The 20687-nt window shown below is 39.1% G+C and overlaps 1 protein-coding gene across 1 annotated transcript; it reads right to left on the bottom strand.

The window, feature by feature from the left end:
- Positions 1–1908: 1908 nt before the first annotated feature.
- On the bottom strand, positions 1909–20613 carry LOC124855385 (deubiquitinase DESI2). Its single transcript, XM_047345202.1, has 5 exons — positions 18807–20613; positions 11963–12035; positions 10243–10336; positions 10005–10146; positions 1909–3904 (listed from the first exon to the last, which is right to left on the bottom strand). Exons 1-5 carry the CDS (start codon positions 18843–18845, stop codon positions 3659–3661), a joined length of 594 nt encoding a protein of 197 aa, XP_047201158.1. The 5' UTR covers positions 18846–20613; the 3' UTR covers positions 1909–3658.
- Positions 20614–20687: the final 74 nt, after the last annotated feature.

The raw sequence follows: 20687 nt of genomic DNA, 5'->3' as shown, positions 1-20687 counted from the left end.
ATTGGGGTTTTGAGTGATGAACCAGGCTGGGAGTTTTAAAGGCCTCAGGAATCTTTTGCAGGTGTTTAGAGTTAACTCGTTGATTCAGATGATTAGGTTCATAGCTCGTTTAGAGACCCTTTTAATGATATGCTAATTTTGTGAGATAGGAATTTTGGGTTTTCATGAGCTGTATGCCAAAATCATCCGTATTAAGACAATAAAAGACCTGAAATATTTCAGTTAGTGTGCAATGAATCTAAAATATATGAATGTTACATTTTCATCATGACATTATGGAAAATAATGAACTTTATCACAATATGCTAATATTTTGAGAAGGACCTGTATTTCTTGGGGATTCAATGTGACAGACCTACACAAAGTAGAAGATGATAGTGAAATTGATGGAAAATCATGTGGGGTTTTCAAAAACCGTTTTACAAATAAAAATCTGAAAAGTGTGGCCCCTTTTATTAAGCCCCTTTTATTCTGATACCCATAAATAAACTTCACTGGCACCAAATGGCTTCAGAAGTCACCTAGTTAGTAAATGGTCTAGTTGTGTGTAATGTTATCTCATACAGCTGCTCTACGATGGCCTCAGAGGTGTGTTAGAGAACATTACAATATCCTATCCATCATATGAAAATAGAAAGTGTATGGCACACCTGCAAACCTAGCAAGATATGGTGGTTCATCTTTACATATTGGCTGGCCCATGGTAACTTTTGAGGATCTGTAGAGAGCCACAACTCAGGAGGGATTTTTGGTCTACAGGACAGATATTTGTATACTCCACAAATCTGGTCAATATGGAAGAATGGCATCAAGAAACCATAAGAAGTCCAGCATGCAGTTTGCCACAAGGCATGCAGGGAGACAAAGCAACATTTGGAAGAAGTTGCTCTGATCAGATGAGACCACAATTGAACTTTTTGGATTACATGCAAAACACTATGTGCAGGACAGGGAAGCAGTTCAGAGTTGGCGAAAAGGTGGATGGAGCTAAATATAAGAATGTCCTGGAAGAAAACAGCAACTCTTCAAATGCAGCCAAAGCTACAACAGAATGGTTTGGTTTGAAGCCAATTGAGGTGTTAAAAATGGACCAGCCCTAAATCAAATTGATAATCAGCGACAAGTCTTGAAAATTGATGCTCACATACAATCACCATCGGTCAGACTGAGCTTGAGCTTGAGAACTGAGACTGAGCTTAATTTTTAAAGGAGAAAAGGCAAAGATTTAAGTTTCAAGACTTGGAGTCGTTATTGCAATGAAAGATGGTTCTACAAATTACTCACTCTAGGGGATCAAATTCATGCCAAAATTAAAATAATTACCTTGTACAAAGCTATTAAAACAATCTATTACCGTATTTTTTCAACTACCAACCACACACTACTTTGTGTTGGTCTGTGACATAAAATCCCAGTAAAATTCATCAAAGATTGAGGTTGTAACCTGACAAAAAACAAAAAAAAACAAAAACTTTGACAAGGTAAGAATACTTTGCAAGGCTCTGTGCATTTAAGACTGTTGTTAGTGCACAGTTTAGGAGTCAGCCTGCATGATAACATGATTAACTTCCACTTCAGTGCTGGACCACTCAGCCAATGTCATTTACAGGGATGTCTTTACTTGTTTCAGCAAGAGAACCCCAAACTAGATTGTGTAGATTTTACAACTTAAAAAATGAGGAGGTAAACATACGTACTCCAAATTACACGATATCTCCAAAGTTCCCAAACGCTTGTTGTGAAAATGGTTGAAATGTGTTGCTCAAATTTATTTCAATTCATCATTTCTTCTCTTTCTGCAAATATTTGGGCTCATGTTGTTCTGCGTAACATTTTTTCCATAATATCAGCTTTTAAGAACCAGAGGTGGACACACCAGAGATGCGTGGAAGGATGAGTCCGACCCTGTTCGCAGGTAACACTATCTTCTTTCCAGTACCTCTAACATATGGCTTGCCTAATCATCACACAGACAACAAAATCAGGGGGAAAAACAATATTTCCTTTTTTTAGATGATTTTTTTGTGTCTAAACCCAGAGACTTCCAGGAATTTCTCTTCCTGTGCAGCTGATGCTAAGCTAAAAATAGTTCAGCACATAATCTCTTAAAACCAATCCGGATTTTTCATTTTTGTGTTTTGCCGTTGGCACAATAAACAGTTTAATAAGTCAATACAGCTGGCTGAACCATAGCCTATAAAGGGCCAATCTTAATGCTAAGCTGAACTCACAGTAACTGCACAGACAACATATTGGGCTCTTAATGGGAAGGAAAAAACAAATTTCTGCTCCTCTTATTCTCAGCACCTCTGTCTCTCTAGTTCAAATGGTAAAACGGGGTTTAAACTAAGAGGAGCCATCTCTGGCTGGAAATCTAGGTTTTCTATCCTGTATGTCATCAAATGTTAACAGTATAAAGATCACTTTGATATAAAAAAGTATTCAGAAAAATGCACTATGTCACAAAGTTAGTAACTGAGAGAACAGCAGCTAGAACTTTTTCTCTGAGATGGCCGGAGATAGTGACCGAGCTGTTTTAGGCTCAAAACAGCAGCTGTTTCAACTAAATGTATTCACTCTTGATTGTTTGCAACCCCTGGTTACTCAACTAATGGCTTATTCACTCTGTGATTCTCAGTCAAGAGATTTTCTTCCACAAAAAGATCATGAGAAGGTTTACATAATGACTCAGGATGTATGAAAAGTATTTACCTGCTTAAGGATTTCTTCTGTTTTTGCAATACATGTTCACACAGGTTTAATTCAAATGTTTTTTTTTTCCTTTTTTCATGTCTGGCAAAATTGAGGACTAGGTAGAAATATTATAATTTAATCAAAAATGTGATTAACCACATTTAATTCACTGCCTAACACTAAGACACTTCTATTTCCACATACTGTCAGGATGGTTTGGATAGCTTTTATAATTTAATAAATTAAATCATCATTTTAAAAAAAACTTTTTGTATCTGCTCGGATTATCTTTCTCTGATATTAACATTAGTTTGATAATCTAATTGTGACAAAAATCAAAGCACACAAGAAATCTGCAAGGGGTCAAATATTTTGTTACACCGCTGCATCTCAGTTCAGTTGTCTAATTTGTCACATTCTCTCAACATGCAACATCTACTATCAATTCCAACTCCCCATGCCAAATTGACCTGTTCATTCTCTAAAATGGCCAAAGAATAGATCAATGTTGAGAAACTCGAAACAGCAATGTCATCTGAAGGCCACATAGAGGTTATTTAACAAGGACTTGCTGAACTAGCGGAGATTAGCAGTTTCCTGGTAATGTCGCAGTTTAGAAAGTTTTTTTCTACAAAAGCAGCTTTGAAGGCAGGGCAGGGAACAGGGCTGACAAAGGTTTTGAATTTTGTGGAAAAGACTAAGAATGTTATACTACAAACTTCAGATCTACAAGTGTGTACTGGTGGAGTCAGAACCACCCTTCAGGTCTCAGAGTTTTCTTCCAGTCTTGTTGTCAGACAGTCTGAACTGTCCATCACTAGCTTCTGCACTGTAGGGTGCACATCTTTCCTGCCTCTTTTCAATCAGAGGCCAAACAGTATGAGGTCAGTTGGTTGTTCAAGCCTACTGAAGCCCCCAGCAGCAGTGACATACGATTCCCGACGTCAGACGGTGAAGGGTCAGTTCACACCCGGGTGTGGCGACAGCTATGGGAGGAGCCCGAGCCAGCAGCAGCCACGCTGGATGGTGACGAAGGGTCCTCATCGCTCGACTCGTTCTGCTCCTCTTTGTAGAGGCCGAGGCTGATGTGGCTCTGCAGAGCAGCCGGGGTTAGCCACTCTTTGGGTAGGCAGCTCTGCAGAAAGGGGATGCAGGAGCTGAAATAAGCCAGTCTGTTCACCCAGCGAGGGATCTCTCTTCCACATAGCAACTGAAAAAAGGGTATGTAAAATATGGTGAGAAGAGCATATAACCATACTGTTAATTAATTTAAAGGCAATACATATCCCAATCTTTTTCTTTTATACAGGTCCTTCTCAAAATATTAGCATATTGTGATGAAGTTCATTATTTTCCATAATGTCATGATGAAAATTTAACATTCATATATTTTAGATTCATTGCACACTAACTGAAATATTTCAGGTCTTTTATTGTCTTAATACGGATGATTTTGGCATACAGCTCATGAAAACCCAAAATTCCTATCTCACAAAATTAGCATATCATTAAAAGGGTCTCTAAACGAGCTATGAACCTAATCATCTGAATCAACAAGTTAACTCTAAACACCTGCAAAAGATTCCTGAGGCCTTTAAAACTCCCAGCCTGGTTCATCACTCAAAACCCCAATCATGGGTAAGACTGCCGACCTGACTGCTGTCCAGAAGGCCACTATTGACACCCTCAAGCAAGAGGGTAAGACACAGAAAGAAATTTCTGAACGAATAGGCTGTTCCCAGAGTGCTGTATCAAGGCACCTCAGTGGGAAGTCTGTGGGAAGGAAAAAGTGTGGCAGAAAACGCTGCACAACAAGAAGAGGTGACCGGACCCTGAGGAAGATTGTGGAGAAGGGCCGATTCCAGACCTTGGGGGACCTGCGGAAGCAGTGAACTGAGTCTGGAGTAGAAACATCCAGAGCCACCGTGCACAGGCGTGTGCAGGAAATGGGCTACAGGTGCCGCATTCCCCAGGTCAAGCCACTTTTGAACCAGAAACAGCGGCAGAAGCGCCTGACCTGGGCTACAGAGAAGCAGCACTGGACTGTTGCTCAGTGGTCCAAAGTACTTTTTTCGGATGAAAGCAAATTCTGCATGTCATTCGGAAATCAAGGTGCCAGAGTCTGGAGGAAGACTGGGGAGAAGGAAATGCCAAAATGCCAGAAGTCCAGTGTCAAGTACCCACAGTCAGTGATGGTCTGGGGTGCCGTGTCAGCTGCTGGTGTTGGTCCACTGTGTTTTATCAAGGGCAGGGTCAATGCAGCTAGCTATCAGGAGATTTTGGAGCACTTCATGCTTCCATCTGCTGAAAAGCTTTATGGAGATGAAGATTTCATTTTTCAGCACGACCTGGCACCTGCTCACAGTGCCAAAACCACTGGTAAATGGTTTACTGACCATGGTATCACTGTGCTCAATTGGCCTGCCAACTCTCCTGACCTGAACCCCATAGAGAATCTGTGGGATATTGTGAAGAGAACGTTGAGAGACTCAAGACCCAACACTCTGGATGAGCTAAAGGCCGCTATCGAAGCATCCTGGGCCTCCATAAGACCTCAGCAGTGCCACAGGCTGATTGCCTCCATGCCACGCCGCATTGAAGCAGTCATTTCTGCAAAAGGATTCCCGACCAAGTATTGAGTGCATAACTGTACATGATTATTTGAAGGTTGACGTTTTTTGTATTAAAAACACTTTTATTTTATTGGTCGGATGAAATATGCTAATTTTGTGAGATAGGAATTTTGGGTTTTCATGAGCTGTATGCCACAATCATCCGTATTAAGACAATAAAAGACCTGAAATATTTCAGTTAGTGTGCAATGAATCTAAAATATATGAATGTTAAATTTTCATCATGACATTATGGAAAATAATGAACTTTATCACAATATGCTAATATTTTGAGAAGGACCTGTATTTGTTCAGTTTTTGCTTTCTGTTACAGTTAAATATTTTGATCATTAAACTAATTTTGACATAAGCAGAAAGATAAGAAATCTATAAGGGGGCAAGAACTTTTTTTACGCCATTAGTTTCTAACTTTTAGTTCAGTACTAAGTTTAGAATAAAAAGTAATAAAATAAACCAAAAGCTACAAGTCAGCAAAATCCTACTTAATGCCCTTGCTCATTCTCATTTTCACGAGTATTTCTAAAAACAACTTTAAAAATCTGTCAGAAAATGTATGGAAAGCTATTTTTTATGGTGCTGCTAGATAGAACTCACACCCCTTTAATGTTCACACATTATATTACATCCACAATGTGACAGATCAACACAAAGTAGCACATAATTGTAAAGACACAAAAAATGATACATGTCTTTTTTAAGTACAAAAATAGTGACGAGCATTTCTTATTTTCAGAATAGCTCAAGCTCAGTCACATAAGATGAAGCGTGTCTGTGAATAGCAATATTCAAGTCTTACCACAAATTCTAAATTGGATTTAGGTCTAGACTTGGACTGGGGGATTCTAACACACATTTGTGTTTGGATCTAAACCATTCCATTGTAGCTTTGGCAGCATTTTTTGCCCCTTTCCAGTGGCGGATCTAGATTATTTTACATGTGGGGGCAAAGGAGGCACAAAAGGTCTAGGCAGGGTGGCAATGCTGAACATCTTCAATGAAGTTCATTGATCTAAAAAAATATATAGTGACAGATAGAATGATCTAATACAGTTTTCACTGTGTTTCTGCGTTGTGGGATTTGCTTTTATTATAACATAAAATTATAACATAAATTGACTACATCCAGAAAGCCTGGACTATCTAACTTCATAACATACCAGTAGACCTGAGCAGATATGTTATTTATTGAAACATCTAATATTTCTGCACAGGAATTTATACCGAAAATAAATCCATAACATAATGCTGACAGTGTATCACTGTTTGACGTACTAAAACTGTTGTGAACAGACCAAAAGAGAATAGAGAGAGATGTAGAGAGAACTAGAGACATGTTCACAGATAACACCGCGCTCCGTTCATCGTTGTGTCCTTGGACAAGACATTTCATCCACCTTCCCTGCTGATGGTGGTCAGAGGGCTCGGTGGCCCTGATTGTATGGCAGCCTCACTTCTGTCAGTCTGCCCCAGGTCAGCTATAGCCTACACCACTGTCAGTGTGTGAATGTGTGTATAAATGTGTGGAATACTGATTGTAGTGTAAAGCGCTTTGAGGTCCTCTGACTTGATATAGTGCTATACAAGTGCCAGACAAGTCCTAGGACAACCAGGACCAAAGAACATAAGTTCACAATTCTTTGACAAAATAAAAACGGAGCAAGCAAAGGAACCATAGGAAAATTAAAATAAGGTATTATGTTCAGATTTATTTTCTCCTTTGCCTAACTAAAATGTGTTCTAGGATTACTGTTTCAAGAATATAGACATTTCTTTCATTTTGGAAGTTATTTATTCCTTAGTTTTTTCAAGTTGAGACACAAGTAGTTTTTAAGCTGTTTTTAAACAGTTTAAAACAGACAGGATGTAATACAGAAAACTGTCTGTGGGTGTTGATGAGAGTTATGTGATAAAGAATAAAGTAAAAAAAAGTATAATAGAAGTAAGATTTTAATAATTTAATAATTAAATTTTTATAAAAACCTGTGTCCAATCAATAAAACGGATCAGAAATGGACCATAAACAATTAGACATTTTTTCAAATTTCTAATATTAATTAATAAATGCTGATGGAGCTGTTGTATTGCTTATACAGGGGTTGGACAATGAAACTGAAACACCTGTCATTTTAGTGTGGGAGGTTTCATGGCTAAATTGGACCAGCCTGGTAGCCAGTCTTCATTGATTGCACATTGCACCAGTAAGAGCAGAGTGTGAAGGTTCAATTAGCAGGGTAAGAGCACAGTTTTGCTCAAAATATTGAAATGCACACAACATTATGGGTGACATACCAGAGTTCAAAAGAGGACAAATTGTTGGTGCACATCTTGCTGGCGCATCTGTGACCAAGACAGGAAGTCTTTGTGATGTATCAAGAGCCACGGTATCCAGGGTAATGTCAGCATACCACCAAGAAGGAAGAACCACATCCAACAGGATTAACTGTGGACGCAAGAGGAAGCTGTCTGAAAGGGATGTTCGGGTGCTAACCCGGATTGTATCCAAAAAACATAAAACCACGGCTGCCCAAATCACGGCAGAATTAAATGTGCACCTCAACTCTCCTGTTTCCAACAGAACTGTCCGCCGGGAGCTCCACAGGGTCAATATACACGGCCAGGCTGCTATAGCCAAATCTTTGGTCACTCATGCCAATGCCAAACATCGGTTTCAATGGTGCATGGAGCGCAAATCTTGGACTGTGGACAATGTGAAACATGTACTGTTCTCTGATGAGTCCACCTTTACTGTTTTCCCCACATCCGGGAGAGTTACGGTGTGGAGAAGCCCCAAAGAAGCGTACCACCCAGACTGTTACATGCCCAGAGTGCAGCATGGGGGTGGATAAGTGATGGTTTGGGCTGCCATATCATGGCATTCCCTTGGCCCAATACTTGTGCTAGATGGGCGCGTCACTGCCAAGGACTACCGAACCATTCTTGAGGACCATGTGCATCCAATGGTTCAAACATTGTATCCTGAAGGTGGTGCCGTGTATCAGGATGACAATGCACCAATACACACAGCAAGACTGGTGAAAGATTGGTTTGATGAACATGAAAGTGAAGTTGAACATCTTCCATGGCCTGCACAGTCACCAGATCTAAATATTATTGAGCCAATTTGGGGTTCTTTGGAGGAGCAAGTCAGGAAACGTTTTCCTCCACCAGTATCACGTAGTGACCTGGCCACTATCCTGCAAGAAGAATGGCTTAAAATCCCTCTGACCACTGTGCAGGACTTGTATATGTCATTCCCAAGACGAATTGACGCTGTATTGGCCGCAAAAGGAGGCCCTACACCATAGTAATAAATTATTGTGGCCTAAAACCAGGTGTTTCAGTTTCATTGTCCAACCCGTGTATGTTTTAGAATAGACAAACAGAAGGACAAAGTTACTTTTTTTGACACACGAAGAGAGAAAAACAAAAGAATAAGAAATTTAAATAGAGACCGTACAGATCAAAATTGATTTTCTTTAACTAAAATTAAATTCTTCTCATCTTGTTTAGGTAGGGCTGTTCCCCTGAAGAGGGTCTCGGCCTGAAACGTTTGACAAACACTGGTTTACTGGGATGTGCAACTTTATTTGTCTGCTAAACGTAGTGCTTTACATGTAGGCCAATTGATCAGGGCTCCTTTTTCCACATGTTTGGTATATGGTTTGTGATAAACTGCACACAGGATTTCTCATGACATTCTTTCAGCTATGGCTTTCTTCTTGCCACTCTTCCACGAAAGCCAGATTTGTGAAGTACATGACTAAAAGTTGTCCTGTCTACAGACTTTTCTGCCTTAGCTATGGATTTCTTCAGCTACTCCTGAGTTATCCTGGGCCTGTTGGCTGCTACGTTGGTTAATGCGCTCCTTGCCTTGCCTGCTAGTTTAGGGTGATGGCCATCCATTTGTAGGTTTGCAGTTGTCCCAGTTCCATGTTCGTATGATTGTTTGAACAGAGATCTAGGAGGTGTTCAAAGCTGTGGGATATTATTTGATAAGCTCACACTGCTTTAAACGTCCCCAAAACCTTATTTCCTTTCTGGTGTTTTCTTGGTTCTTCATGATGCCATTTCTTCACTAATGTTCTCTACCTAACCTCTGACCCCTTCACAGAAAAGCGGGATTTATGCTGAGATTACATTACACACAGGTCAATTTTAAATATTAATAAGAAGTATATATTTAATTTTAGTTGATTTTTATCTAGGGGGTTTCAGAGTAAAAGGGGCTGATTGTAAACAAATACCTCACCTCTGATTTTTTTGTATATATTAAAAAAATTTTGAAAGCCATGTAACCTTTTTTTCCACTTCACAGTTATTTACAAAAAAATCCAAAGGATGTGAAGACTTTTGCAAGGAACTGTATAAAAAAAAAGAAACTATTGAACATTTGTGTTCTTTTTCATAGATTTATAATTATATGACAATTTTTGTCTCCACTGTATCCTTAAAATGGATTTACCAAGGTTTCATTATCGTACATTGAAAATATGAAGGCAGTAAAGTTTTTTCAGCATACTACAAAGGACTTTGTCCAACTTAGACGCGGATAATAGTTATTCATGTGGAATCTTCTCACAACAGGTGAATTGTGTCTTATTTATAGTATTTGTATGTTGTGCTTTCTCCTATTGTTGCTTCTCAGCATTTTAGGGAGGAAGAGTATATAACACTGACCTCAGACAGTGAGGAAGAGAAGTGGTTGCAGTTTTTGTGCATTAGATGGTAGGCGTTCCCTTTGAACTCTTTACCAAGCTCCTCCATGATTTTATCAATGTCCTCCTCTGTGAAGTCCGTGGTGCCCAAAACAATAGCCTCTCTGTTCAAAATAAAAGTGTTACATCAGAGTCCATATCTTCATCATGTTCATCATGAACATCTAAGTGCTTTGTATGCAGAAATGACGCATGCTCACTTGAATTTGAAAGTCTCTCCCAGTTCAGCAGCATTGCCAGGGTTTATTTCAAAGATGCCGCTGAAAGGGTAAGGATGACCGCCGTAAGCAAATTCTGGGGGCAGTGGATCAAGATGCAAAACACAGGTTAGATGTTCCAAAGAATGCACTCTACATTTGTAATTACAGAGAAGAGAGCAATTAATCATGGACACACTGTAATTAAATCATTTGGGCTGGCTTGAATGCAGGGCCCTACCCCCTACCATTGGAGCACAGTAAGGAAAGCAACAACAAATGAAGATTTTGTATCGAAAGCTTAACCTAAAAGCTTTGTAGGCTCTGATTTATTCTGACTGTAACAGCAAAAAATACATTCGAATTTTTGGTGTGAAAGTAAGCAACAAATACAGTCTATGTGCATCTGTCAACATTTGAAAATGCAGTTTACATATGATTATTTCATTTATTAGGGGAATAAGCTATCCAAACCACTGTATGTCAAAACATGAATGCTCCCCTTCATGAATCATGAATTAGCTGTGATAAACCCACACACCCAGGGCTGATAACTGACAAACCTGCAGAATCAAGAAACCACCTAAACGGATCTTGTCAGACAACTTGAAGTAGGCTACAAAATCTCAAAAGCAGCACATCACGCCCCAATCCAAGAAGTTCAAGAACACGTGAGAAACAAAGTCATTGACATTTGTCAGTTTGGAAAGACGTAATAAAGCCATTCAGGACTTTTAGACTGCAGTGAACCACAGTGAGAGCCATTATCCATAAATGGAGAAAACATGGACCTTCCCCTTACTGGCTGTCCCACTAAAAGTATCTAAGAGTACATCTAAAACACATAGGGAAGGTCACAAAAAATCCAGAACAATATCCAAAGCACTGAATACCTCACTTAGCATTAGTCAAAGTCAGTTTTTTGTGATTCAACAATAAGAAAAGAAAACTGGTCACAAATGGCGTCCCCAGGCAGGGTTTCAAGATGGAAATCACAGCAGATCAATAAAGAACACATTTGCCAGAAGAAACCTCTTGATGACCTCCCAAGACTTTTTGGAAACCAGATTGACAGGACAAAATACAACCTTTTGGAATGTGGGCATTACATTAAAACACGTGTGAAACTAACAGCTAGATCTGGACCAAGTGATGTAGCATTGAATTGAAACAAACAAGCAAGTCCTCCTCCGAATGCTCAAAAAAACAAAGCTTTGCATTTTACTTGTCACTTAGGGTATCTTTGTTTGATATTTACATTTCTTTATTGATCTGAAAAATTTAAGTAATAAAAATGCAAAAACAGACGATATCTCTAAGGGGGTAAATACCTTTTCAAAGCCCTGTAAAGGGGGATGCTATTAATTTGTGCCTTAGAAATGCTTGCATCTTCACTGTCATCATATTTCTCTTTGCACATTGCCAAAATTTCCAGTTCCAAGGGCATACTGAATTTACTGAGATCAAGATTCAGCAGGGATTCTGCCCCTCTATTTTCAGTCCACACACACATAAACACAGAGTAAATCAGTGGTGACTCAACCAAGAGAAATGGGGTCATGCTATTGGGAGTATAATTCCATATTCCCTATTTATAACTTCATCTGGCTTGCACAAATCTCACCCTCCCGTCATTGAACGCAGTTCTGTGTTGCCCTGGAGCAATCCTGCACCTGGAATGTGTAATAAGAATGTACAGGCGTAAAGATGGTCCCTGTCTTACCTCTGCCATAAATCTCAATGCCTGAATGGAAGACTCCAATGCCCAGATTGGAGGTGTATTCGTTTATCCAATACTGCAGAGAAATGGGAGAGAAAGACAGAGTCAGGAAGCAGAAGCTGTGCAGCAGCTCGACAGACATGCTCTCATCCTGTCACCTTGAATAATGCAGAAAAGCAAAGGCAGATACCAGTTGCTTAATGCTTTGTTAACATTATACAGCCCAGTTTAAATAAAATAAATTGCTTCAGTCAAATGTGTAGGTTAATATTTTGGAAAACATATATTCTTCATATTGTTATAACACTGTAAAGCCACAGTAGGTAACTTTAAAAAAATTTTGTAGGCTTTTGTTAAAACTGTTACTATGTCCCGATAGTATAATATGAGACATATGATCGGACTTGGCACTGATTAGCATTAAGAAAGCACGACTGATACCCATTTATTTTTCAAAAAACAGCTAGTTTTGGATATTAAAACTGTCACGAAAATAATTGAATAAGCTACTGTGTGTAGTCAATGCCTTTTGGTTCTCTTTAAGAGAATATGTTGCCACACATATGGATAATATTATAAAATTCAACAGCAGTGGAACAGCTTAGACATTAAAGGTAAAGATATAGTACTGAGGCAGCATCACCAATGACTGCAAGCATCTGCAGAGTATTTATGACCTAAGAGAGAATTGTCCAAGTTCTGCAGGGCTCAATGATGTATAGAACATACATGAAGGGAGAGAAGCTCCATGCTAAATATGCAGCCTTTCTGACTGAGTTGGCTGAGGGAGGATGCATAGAATGCGGTGTGCTTAGAGGTGGATTCTAGGCAGCTGAGCCGTTTGACAGGCTTAGGGCTGCAGGAAACAGATTCTACTGCTTTCTCCTGGTAATGTTCATCCCTTTAATAACAAGATCGATTATTTACAGACGCCTGTACCCAGTAGCATCAACACCCATAAGCAAGAGACCACTGTGGTTTTGTTTTTGGCCTTCTCCATGGCAACCCTAAATCCAGATGAACATATTAGCAAACACACTAGCTATACTGACTGCTAACATTGTTCTATCTAGACAATAAAACTATAGGTCTGCTGAAAACATAAAACTTGATGATTTGTTGAATGTCCAATTTAAAACCCAATGAAGTAGTAAATTAGATGGAGACCATCACTGCCCATTATCCAATACAGGAGTTGGTTACTATGAAGATGGAGAGGAGTCACACTGATCAAGCCATCAAGAAATCATATTTTTTGATGCCCCTGCTTGGACGTCAAGAGATGTGGCGGATGCGTTTGATCTCCCACATTTGAAGGAAGACTACTTCATCTATATCCTTCATAAAAAGAGAAGCACAATTTCATTTCATTGTATAATTTTTGGTATATATGAAACATTAATAAATCACTCATTACTAAAGACATAACATTATTTTTTAGCAAAATCCTTTGTTTTTTTCTGAGTTCATTTTATATAAATAATATAGTTTAGATGCTTATGTAAAACTGTCTTTCAATGGTTGGTTCATGTGTCAAGCATTCTCATCATCAGGCATACCTGTGTTTTTAATTGAATTGTACAACAAGACTCAGTCTGTGAAAGTCAGAAAACAGCAAAGCAAAGGGATTGTTTTCTGATTCTCATATTTTTGTATGTAACTCTGCTTGCTGATCATCCCTGGTGAGCCAACTAAGATTTATACTTGACAATTTTCCCTTTGCAGTACAGTAGTGTGAAAAAGTATTTGGACTCTTAAACATTTGTTGTTTTTGCCTTTTTAATCACACTTAAACATTTCAGATCATGAAAATTTTTTTATCTGGCAAATATAACCTGAGTAAACACAAAAAGCAGATTCTAAATGACAATTCCTATCATTTATAAAAAATTTAAAAAAAAGCTATGCAAACCAGCCTGACCCTTTGTTAAAAGGTAATTGCCCCAAAACACAGTGTTTTCACACTCTGGGTAGCAATTACTACCTTGCTATAACTTAGTAACAAGTTTTAAGCCACTGTTAAAGGAAATTTGGCAGCATGTTCTGCAGAATAGTTTAATGGATACAATAGTACAATGGATGGTGACTTCGAGCCTGAAAAGTCATATCACAGTATCTCAACTGTAGGTACCTCTGGGTTTTGACTTGGCCACTCCAAACCCTTTAATGTGTCCAGTCCTATAGATGTTTTTGTCTGGATTCCATTGTAATCTCCTGGATTTTTTGTTGAAGTGCTTTCAAAGTAATTTCAGTAGGCCAGCCACTCCTGGGAAGATTCACTACTGTTCTATGTTTTCTCCTTTTGTAAATAATGCCTCTCACCGTGGTCTGATAGTCTCAAAGTTTAATCAAAGATAATTCATGATTTAACGAGGGAGAGAATTTTGTTCTTTATGTAGGTAAGTTTGGATAGACTATATTGATAAATAATATAATCTGAAAACTGTCTTTTTTATTAAAGACCTGTCTGATTATCTTAAAGATTTAAGGGAGACAAAAAAGCAAAAACAGAAGAAACCTGTGAGGGGGCAAATATTTTCCATGGTGCTAAGAGTTAAGGTTAATGTTAAACCACATTTTACGTTTTACTCAGATCCTGTTTAAACTTGTAACAACAGGGTAATCCTGGAATGCAGTAAGCAGAAAACCCCCACTGACGGATCCTTCATGTCACTGATTTACAGTGAGTCACAAAAGAAGTAAATTGGTTCCAGTTAGTGTAGATCAACTTCCTGACCTCTCTCGGACAGCTAGGAGATAATTCATGGAAAGACTGCAGCTGCCCCACCCATCATCCACTGATACATTTATATTGTTAGGTACCATGTGAAAACGTGCTTAGAGCCATCTATATTGCCCCAGCTGTCCCTTATTAATAATACAACATATTTCCAGGTCCAGTGTCATGCTTTAAAAGCATTTTTACTCCATTACTTTGTGTCAGCTGAGTCTCATCATGTCTGTCCAGTGAACACTACTCCACTGGCTCTCAGGAAAACAACCCAATGGAGCAAAATGTTCCAGTAGAGTAAAATGTGACCATGTTAATCTGACACGCCTGACTCCAATAATAGAACACAAACACAGTGAAGCCTTTTCACACTTGTCACTCTTGCTTTTGCATGTCTTACTGGTCCCATTGTTGGCGACCAGTTCATCATCCTCCCTGGTGGCATGACTCACTCCCGCTGCCTTCTTTTATTCTTTTGTGTAATTTTCTTGGAGGAATTTGAGGATGAATCTGACTACCACCGCCCCCTGGGATGGCTTTCTTCAGGGTTTGAACAGCCCAACGTAACCGGTTGAGTCCAGCAGGCTGGAAAATAATCCAGGCATTTGAGTAACTATAACATCTGGTGAGATACCAAGACCCTTGTCTGTAAGAAAACTTGAAAATAGCTGTGGCTTTCGAACTGCACCTGGATTTGAAAGTGGCTAAACATTTAAAAGAGCAGACAAATTCATTGGTACCCCTGGCTGGTAAAAATATGTAAAAAGTCAGACCATTACTTTGAATACATTTCTTCTACGGGGGAAGAGAATCCCATGTTATTAAATAAATGTTTTTTTAAACAAAATCATTGACAGCTAAATTATTGTTACCTATATTGTCAATACTTTGTACAACTCCCTTTTGCCAAAAGGACCGCAGGTAGTCTTCTCCTAAAACACTGGTGTCAAACTCTAGTCCTTGAGAGCTGGCGTCCTACAACTTTCAGATGTTTCTCTGCTTCAATACACCTGGATCATATAAATAGGCCACTAGCAGGACTTTGAAGAACTACATGACTACAGGCTGAGGAAGCAATTTAGCCATTTGACTCACATGTATTGGACCAGAGACACATCTCAATGTTGTAGGACTGCAGCCCTTGAGGACTGGAGTTTGAAACCCCTGTCGTATAACATTCACAGGGTTGGAGCCTGCTAACAAAGAGAACTTTGACCATTGCTCTTTGCACAATCTCTCTAGACATCCAGTGTCCAGGCTCTCTCCAGCTCCATTCACATATTGGAGGCTCTTGCATAAATGGTGCCCTGTTGAGGCCCTCCTTTTGCTCACCCAAACCAATTAAAATGCAAAAAAATATAAATTAATTCTGAAATGGAATAAAATGCAGTAGGGCACTAACAACCTAAAATAGTCTTCCTATTCTCAGCAGCAAGTGGGGAGACCCCAACTATCCATTGACTGCATGTGCATAAATGCAATAGAAAATATGTTAAAGGTGCAACTGATAAGTTAGTTATATTTTTTATCTGGTGCAACTGCGCTCTCCTTTTTGTAATGCAGCCCTGGGCAACTGCCCATAATGTCAAGATCAATGAAACATCACTCCTCTTTAGTTTAATTAAATTGTCACCTTATGCTGGTCCTATTTATTTATTTAAAAATACATGAAATGATTGAATGTCCAAACTGTGATGGTTTACTGATTTAGTTTTTTTATAATATAATATATAATATAAACCAGTTACAGTCATCTGGAGCAGTGCAGTGAGTTGAACACTACAAAGGTTCCCAGTTTAATTCCCTGTTGAGGCCTCTCTGAGTGGGAGTTTGTATCCTTCTCTCCATGCTTGTGTGGGTTGCTCTAAGAGGAACCCGACCTGTTTGGGTTGTATCCCACCTCCTGGACTACAACTACTGTGTTCAATTGCAGAACCCTGCTGATTATGCAGTTGAAAAATAATAGTATTCAGGCTTCAGTATATCAATTACTTGTGATGTAGCTTTTCCTCCATAGGATTACAATGTTAAATGTTATACATATTTGTCAGTGGATGTAAATAAATATAAAAACTGTTATTTGTTCAGAGCAATTACCAATGGATTATGACATATGACAATTTAAAACTATAATTGATCTTTTTGAAGGATTTTTTAAATCAAAATCATACAGATTTGCAAAATATTATACAGCTGTTGCAATAACACGATGTAGTTTATGCACATATTCCACTAAGCAGTACCGAATATGAAAAGCAAGTGGTGTGTTCAACTCTGAAGAAGGACCCTTGTCTTTGTGTCGTGCCTGCGGGACTGAGGACACAGTAACAGAGGTCAGAGAGCTGAGAGAGAATCATGTTTCACAACTCTAAGCTTGGAGTATAAATAGGCATTCTTATGAATAAACCTGGCCCAAAAGCAAATGCTGGTAATACTTTTCCCAGTTAATGAGGTGTTTTAAGGTTTTGAAGTTGGGTAATTTGCTCCCTGAACTATTATAATTTTTAAATTATTTTAATCCAAGACTGAGACAGAAAAATATCTAAATAAGAGGGTACAGTAACTTTTAAAATTATTATTAAAGTCCCTTAAACTATTTGACTGTTTTTACATCACAAACACAAAGTTTAATTTAACTTTGTTGAGATTTTATGTGATAAAATAAAACTAAGCAGCACATAATTGTAAAGTGGAAAGAAAAATGACACACAATTTTAAACATCTAAATCTTAAATAAAAATCTGAACAGTGTGGCATGCTTTTGAATTGAGCCTTCGAGCTTATATCATTTGTAGAATCATCCTCGGCTGCAGTTACAGTTGTGTTTTTGAGGTATGTCTTTACCATCTTTGCACATCTATAGAAGGCAATCTTTTACCATTCTGAGAATTTTTGAAACTTGCCGCCGTTCTCCATTGACAATGAACTAAGTTGAAGGTACAAACATTTCACCCACAAATAAATCACTTCTTTATAAACAGAAAGAAGAGAATAACATAGAGTCCGAAACTGTATCGAGGTACAGTTTTAGATCCTTCACGAAGAGGTCAAAAAGCAGTTTCCTCTTCATTGTTTTACCCATCTGAGACTATACAAGAAATGGAATCACGAAAAGAAATGTTTTCTATAGTGCACACAGCCATTTTGAGCATTTCGTCTCTCTCTTACGACATTTTCACTGGTTATCTAGCATACTGCCTGCTGTGTTTTCAGAGAATATTGCAGCAACGTCAGTGAGAAGTATAATAAGCCTACAGCGCTTCTTCAGGCTCACTCGCCCTCAGTGGAGTCCGACAACCCGAAGCGCGACTATAACTGAGCCTTAAACCATTCCACTGTAGTTCTGAACATATGTTTACAGTTGTCCAGCTGGAATCTGAACTTCTGCCTTAGCCTCAAGTCTTCTTCAGCCTCTAAGAGGTTTTCTTCCAGGATTGCTCAGCATTTAGCTCCATCCATCTCCCCATCAGCTCTGACCAGCTTCCATGTACCTGCTGAAGAAAAACATCCCCGTAGCATGATGCTGCCACCACCGTGTTTCCTCATAGCGATAGTGTATTCAGGGTGATGTGCAGTGTTAGTTTTTCTCCACACATAGTGTTTTGAATGTAGGCCACAAAGTTTAATTTTCTCCCATCTGATGTTCTCCTACTTGCTTACTGTGTCCCTTGCCAGGTTTGTTATTAACTGCAACTAAAATTCTTAGGTTACTTCTGAAGATGTTATTTACTCATTTAGGAGAAAATGGGGTTGGATAAAAATGCATGCCACACTTTTCAGATGTATCATTGTCAATTGCTTCATTACGCGCTACTTTGTATAAGTCAGTCAAATGAAATACTGCATTCATGTTGATTTTAAATACAATACAATACAATACAATACAATACAATACAATACAAAGATACTTTATTGATCCTCGAGGGGAAATTAGAAATAGTTAAAATGTGGAACAGTTCAAGCGGCACTAAATATAATTTAATTACTTCTTTTTTTACACGTGTACAGCTCTCTGTTTCATTCATAACATTAAGATTTGCAGTGGGATGCCGTCCAATATCAAATTAGTGCGAATGAGCCGAAGTATAGCATTTATAAGGTGAGTGCTTTCCTTACCATGTCATACACGTTAAGGATCACAGGTTCATTGGCCATGGTTCAAACCTGAGCTGGAAGGATCCTTAACACCACGCTGTAAGACGGTCAGCACCTCCACGCTCCTGAAAAGTCACAGGGACATACGGTGGACAGCTGCGGGCAGGCTTCAGCTCATTCCCCCCGCTGAGGAACAACTACTGCATGGACACCGCAATCATCTCCGGGGTCAGAAAAAAATTACACAAAAGAAAATCGATCCTGACAGCAGATGTAATTTCGCAGAAGCAGCGATTAATGCGTTTTAAAACATCAGATTAGAGCTGATGCTGCGATCCGTGCGAGGAATGAAGGGCCTGCATGTGTAGATATCCGAAGCGAAGCGGGCGCCCTCCTGTCGTCATCGTGGGCGAAAAGGCGACAGCAAGCGCGGCCCGATGTCAACGAAGGAGGCGGAGATATGACCATTTCCACTCGGTTGATGATGGAGCAGGGGCGGGAAACGACTCCTGGCCCACGAGGGTTAATTACATCTACAAATACAAAAAGAGAATTTCACCAGCAGCATTCCCGGCCGGTGCAGGAGATGGTGCCGCTGGCCCGCTTCCAGTACCCTCTTCCTTACGAGGAGAAAGGACGATCGGATCAAACCCCTGTAACATGACCCCTCCACCGACGTCGATCTGGTCTCTCAACCCGCTCCATGATGGCTTTCGGACGCGTTTCCTCACAGCAGAGATGTATCGTGCGGCATGGATCCAGCTCTGGCTCTGCCTCTCTGCTTGATTACATCATATCTGCCTCCGAACCATCCTCCAAACAGCTGACAGGAGACTGAGCCGCTGGTGGGAGTCCAGGAGCGCATTTGGCAACGAAAGGCATCGTTTGTTTCAATCAGCGAGCTCAGTGGGGAAATTCAATCAAATTTCTGCAGCATTGTTTTATATGGCCACTCGAAATAATACATTCAAATTATATCTGATTTTAGCTCCCGAAATCTTAAGTACTTTGGTCATTAACTGAAGTTTTTTTAATTTATTTAGTTATTGTTTATAATAAAACATGCTTGAATTTACTGAGAAAATTGGTTGAATCAACTCATAACCTTTAATTTAAACAGAGAATACACCAGGCTTAGCAGTTTATGTTGTCCTGTCAGATCCACGCTATAGTGGGCTGTCCAGTGGTGGTTCTAGCGTGAATGCGGCCCTGAGCGATCCTCTCTTTCAGCCCCCTGAAATACGTTCAAAACCCCTCAAGACACTTAAAAAGTTGTTTTATTGATAAGATAATGTAAAATGAGTTGTGCTGATCAAAAAAGAAGTGGATCAATCAAACCACTTGCCATATTTTTCCTTCAGTTAGCTTGCAAACCTGCAAGGATAGGAGGGGATGGACAACGGATTGATGGATAGATGGCTTTTGGTTCCGTCACACTAAACTTTTGAATGGCAGTGAAAAAGTGATTTTTGCATTATACCCAACTAATCAAAATATAAAAATAATCTGCAGTGTTTCCAGGAGCTGATTGTCAGTTATCCTTTTATGTTCACAAATTTGAACTACCTTCCTCTCACCTATTTGCTGCTGATTGTAGGCATCAGCCACCCCTCCGGGCCCCTGTAAGGACAAGCAGGTGTAGAAAATGGATGTAATTCAATCTGATTTTAAGAGAGAAAGTAATCTCATCATTTCAGTATGACAGGAACATCTGTGACAAAGTGTAAAAAAGAAATGTTTTTAAAAGACAGTTGACCATAAATTTTCTTGGGAAAATTGGAGAAAATTATATATTTAATAATTATATAAAATTATATATTTAACAGATAAGAAATTACATATTTAATAATTTCTTATCTGTTTTTTAAGTGGATGAATGCCAAGGCTCACACAATACTATAA

This window comes from Girardinichthys multiradiatus, chromosome 19, assembly GCF_021462225.1.
Source record: "Girardinichthys multiradiatus isolate DD_20200921_A chromosome 19, DD_fGirMul_XY1, whole genome shotgun sequence".
NCBI classification, from domain to species: Eukaryota; Metazoa; Chordata; class Actinopteri; order Cyprinodontiformes; family Goodeidae; genus Girardinichthys; species Girardinichthys multiradiatus.
This window is presented reverse-complemented; position numbering and strand designations above follow the sequence as displayed.

Bases quoted from the DNA above. Each gene is read 5' to 3' on its own strand.
- LOC124855385 (XM_047345202.1), bottom strand. From the start codon at position 18,845: ATGGCCAATGAACCTGTGATCCTTAACGTGTATGACATG. The intron at 10,337-11,962 runs GTAAGACAGGGA...CACTGCCCCCAG, and splicing joins CATTGAGATTTATGGCAGAG to AATTTGCTTACGGCGGTCAT. The intron at 3,905-10,004 runs GTCAGTGTTATA...CCCTTTTTTCAG, and splicing joins TCTCTTCCTCACTGTCTGAG to TTGCTATGTGGAAGAGAGAT.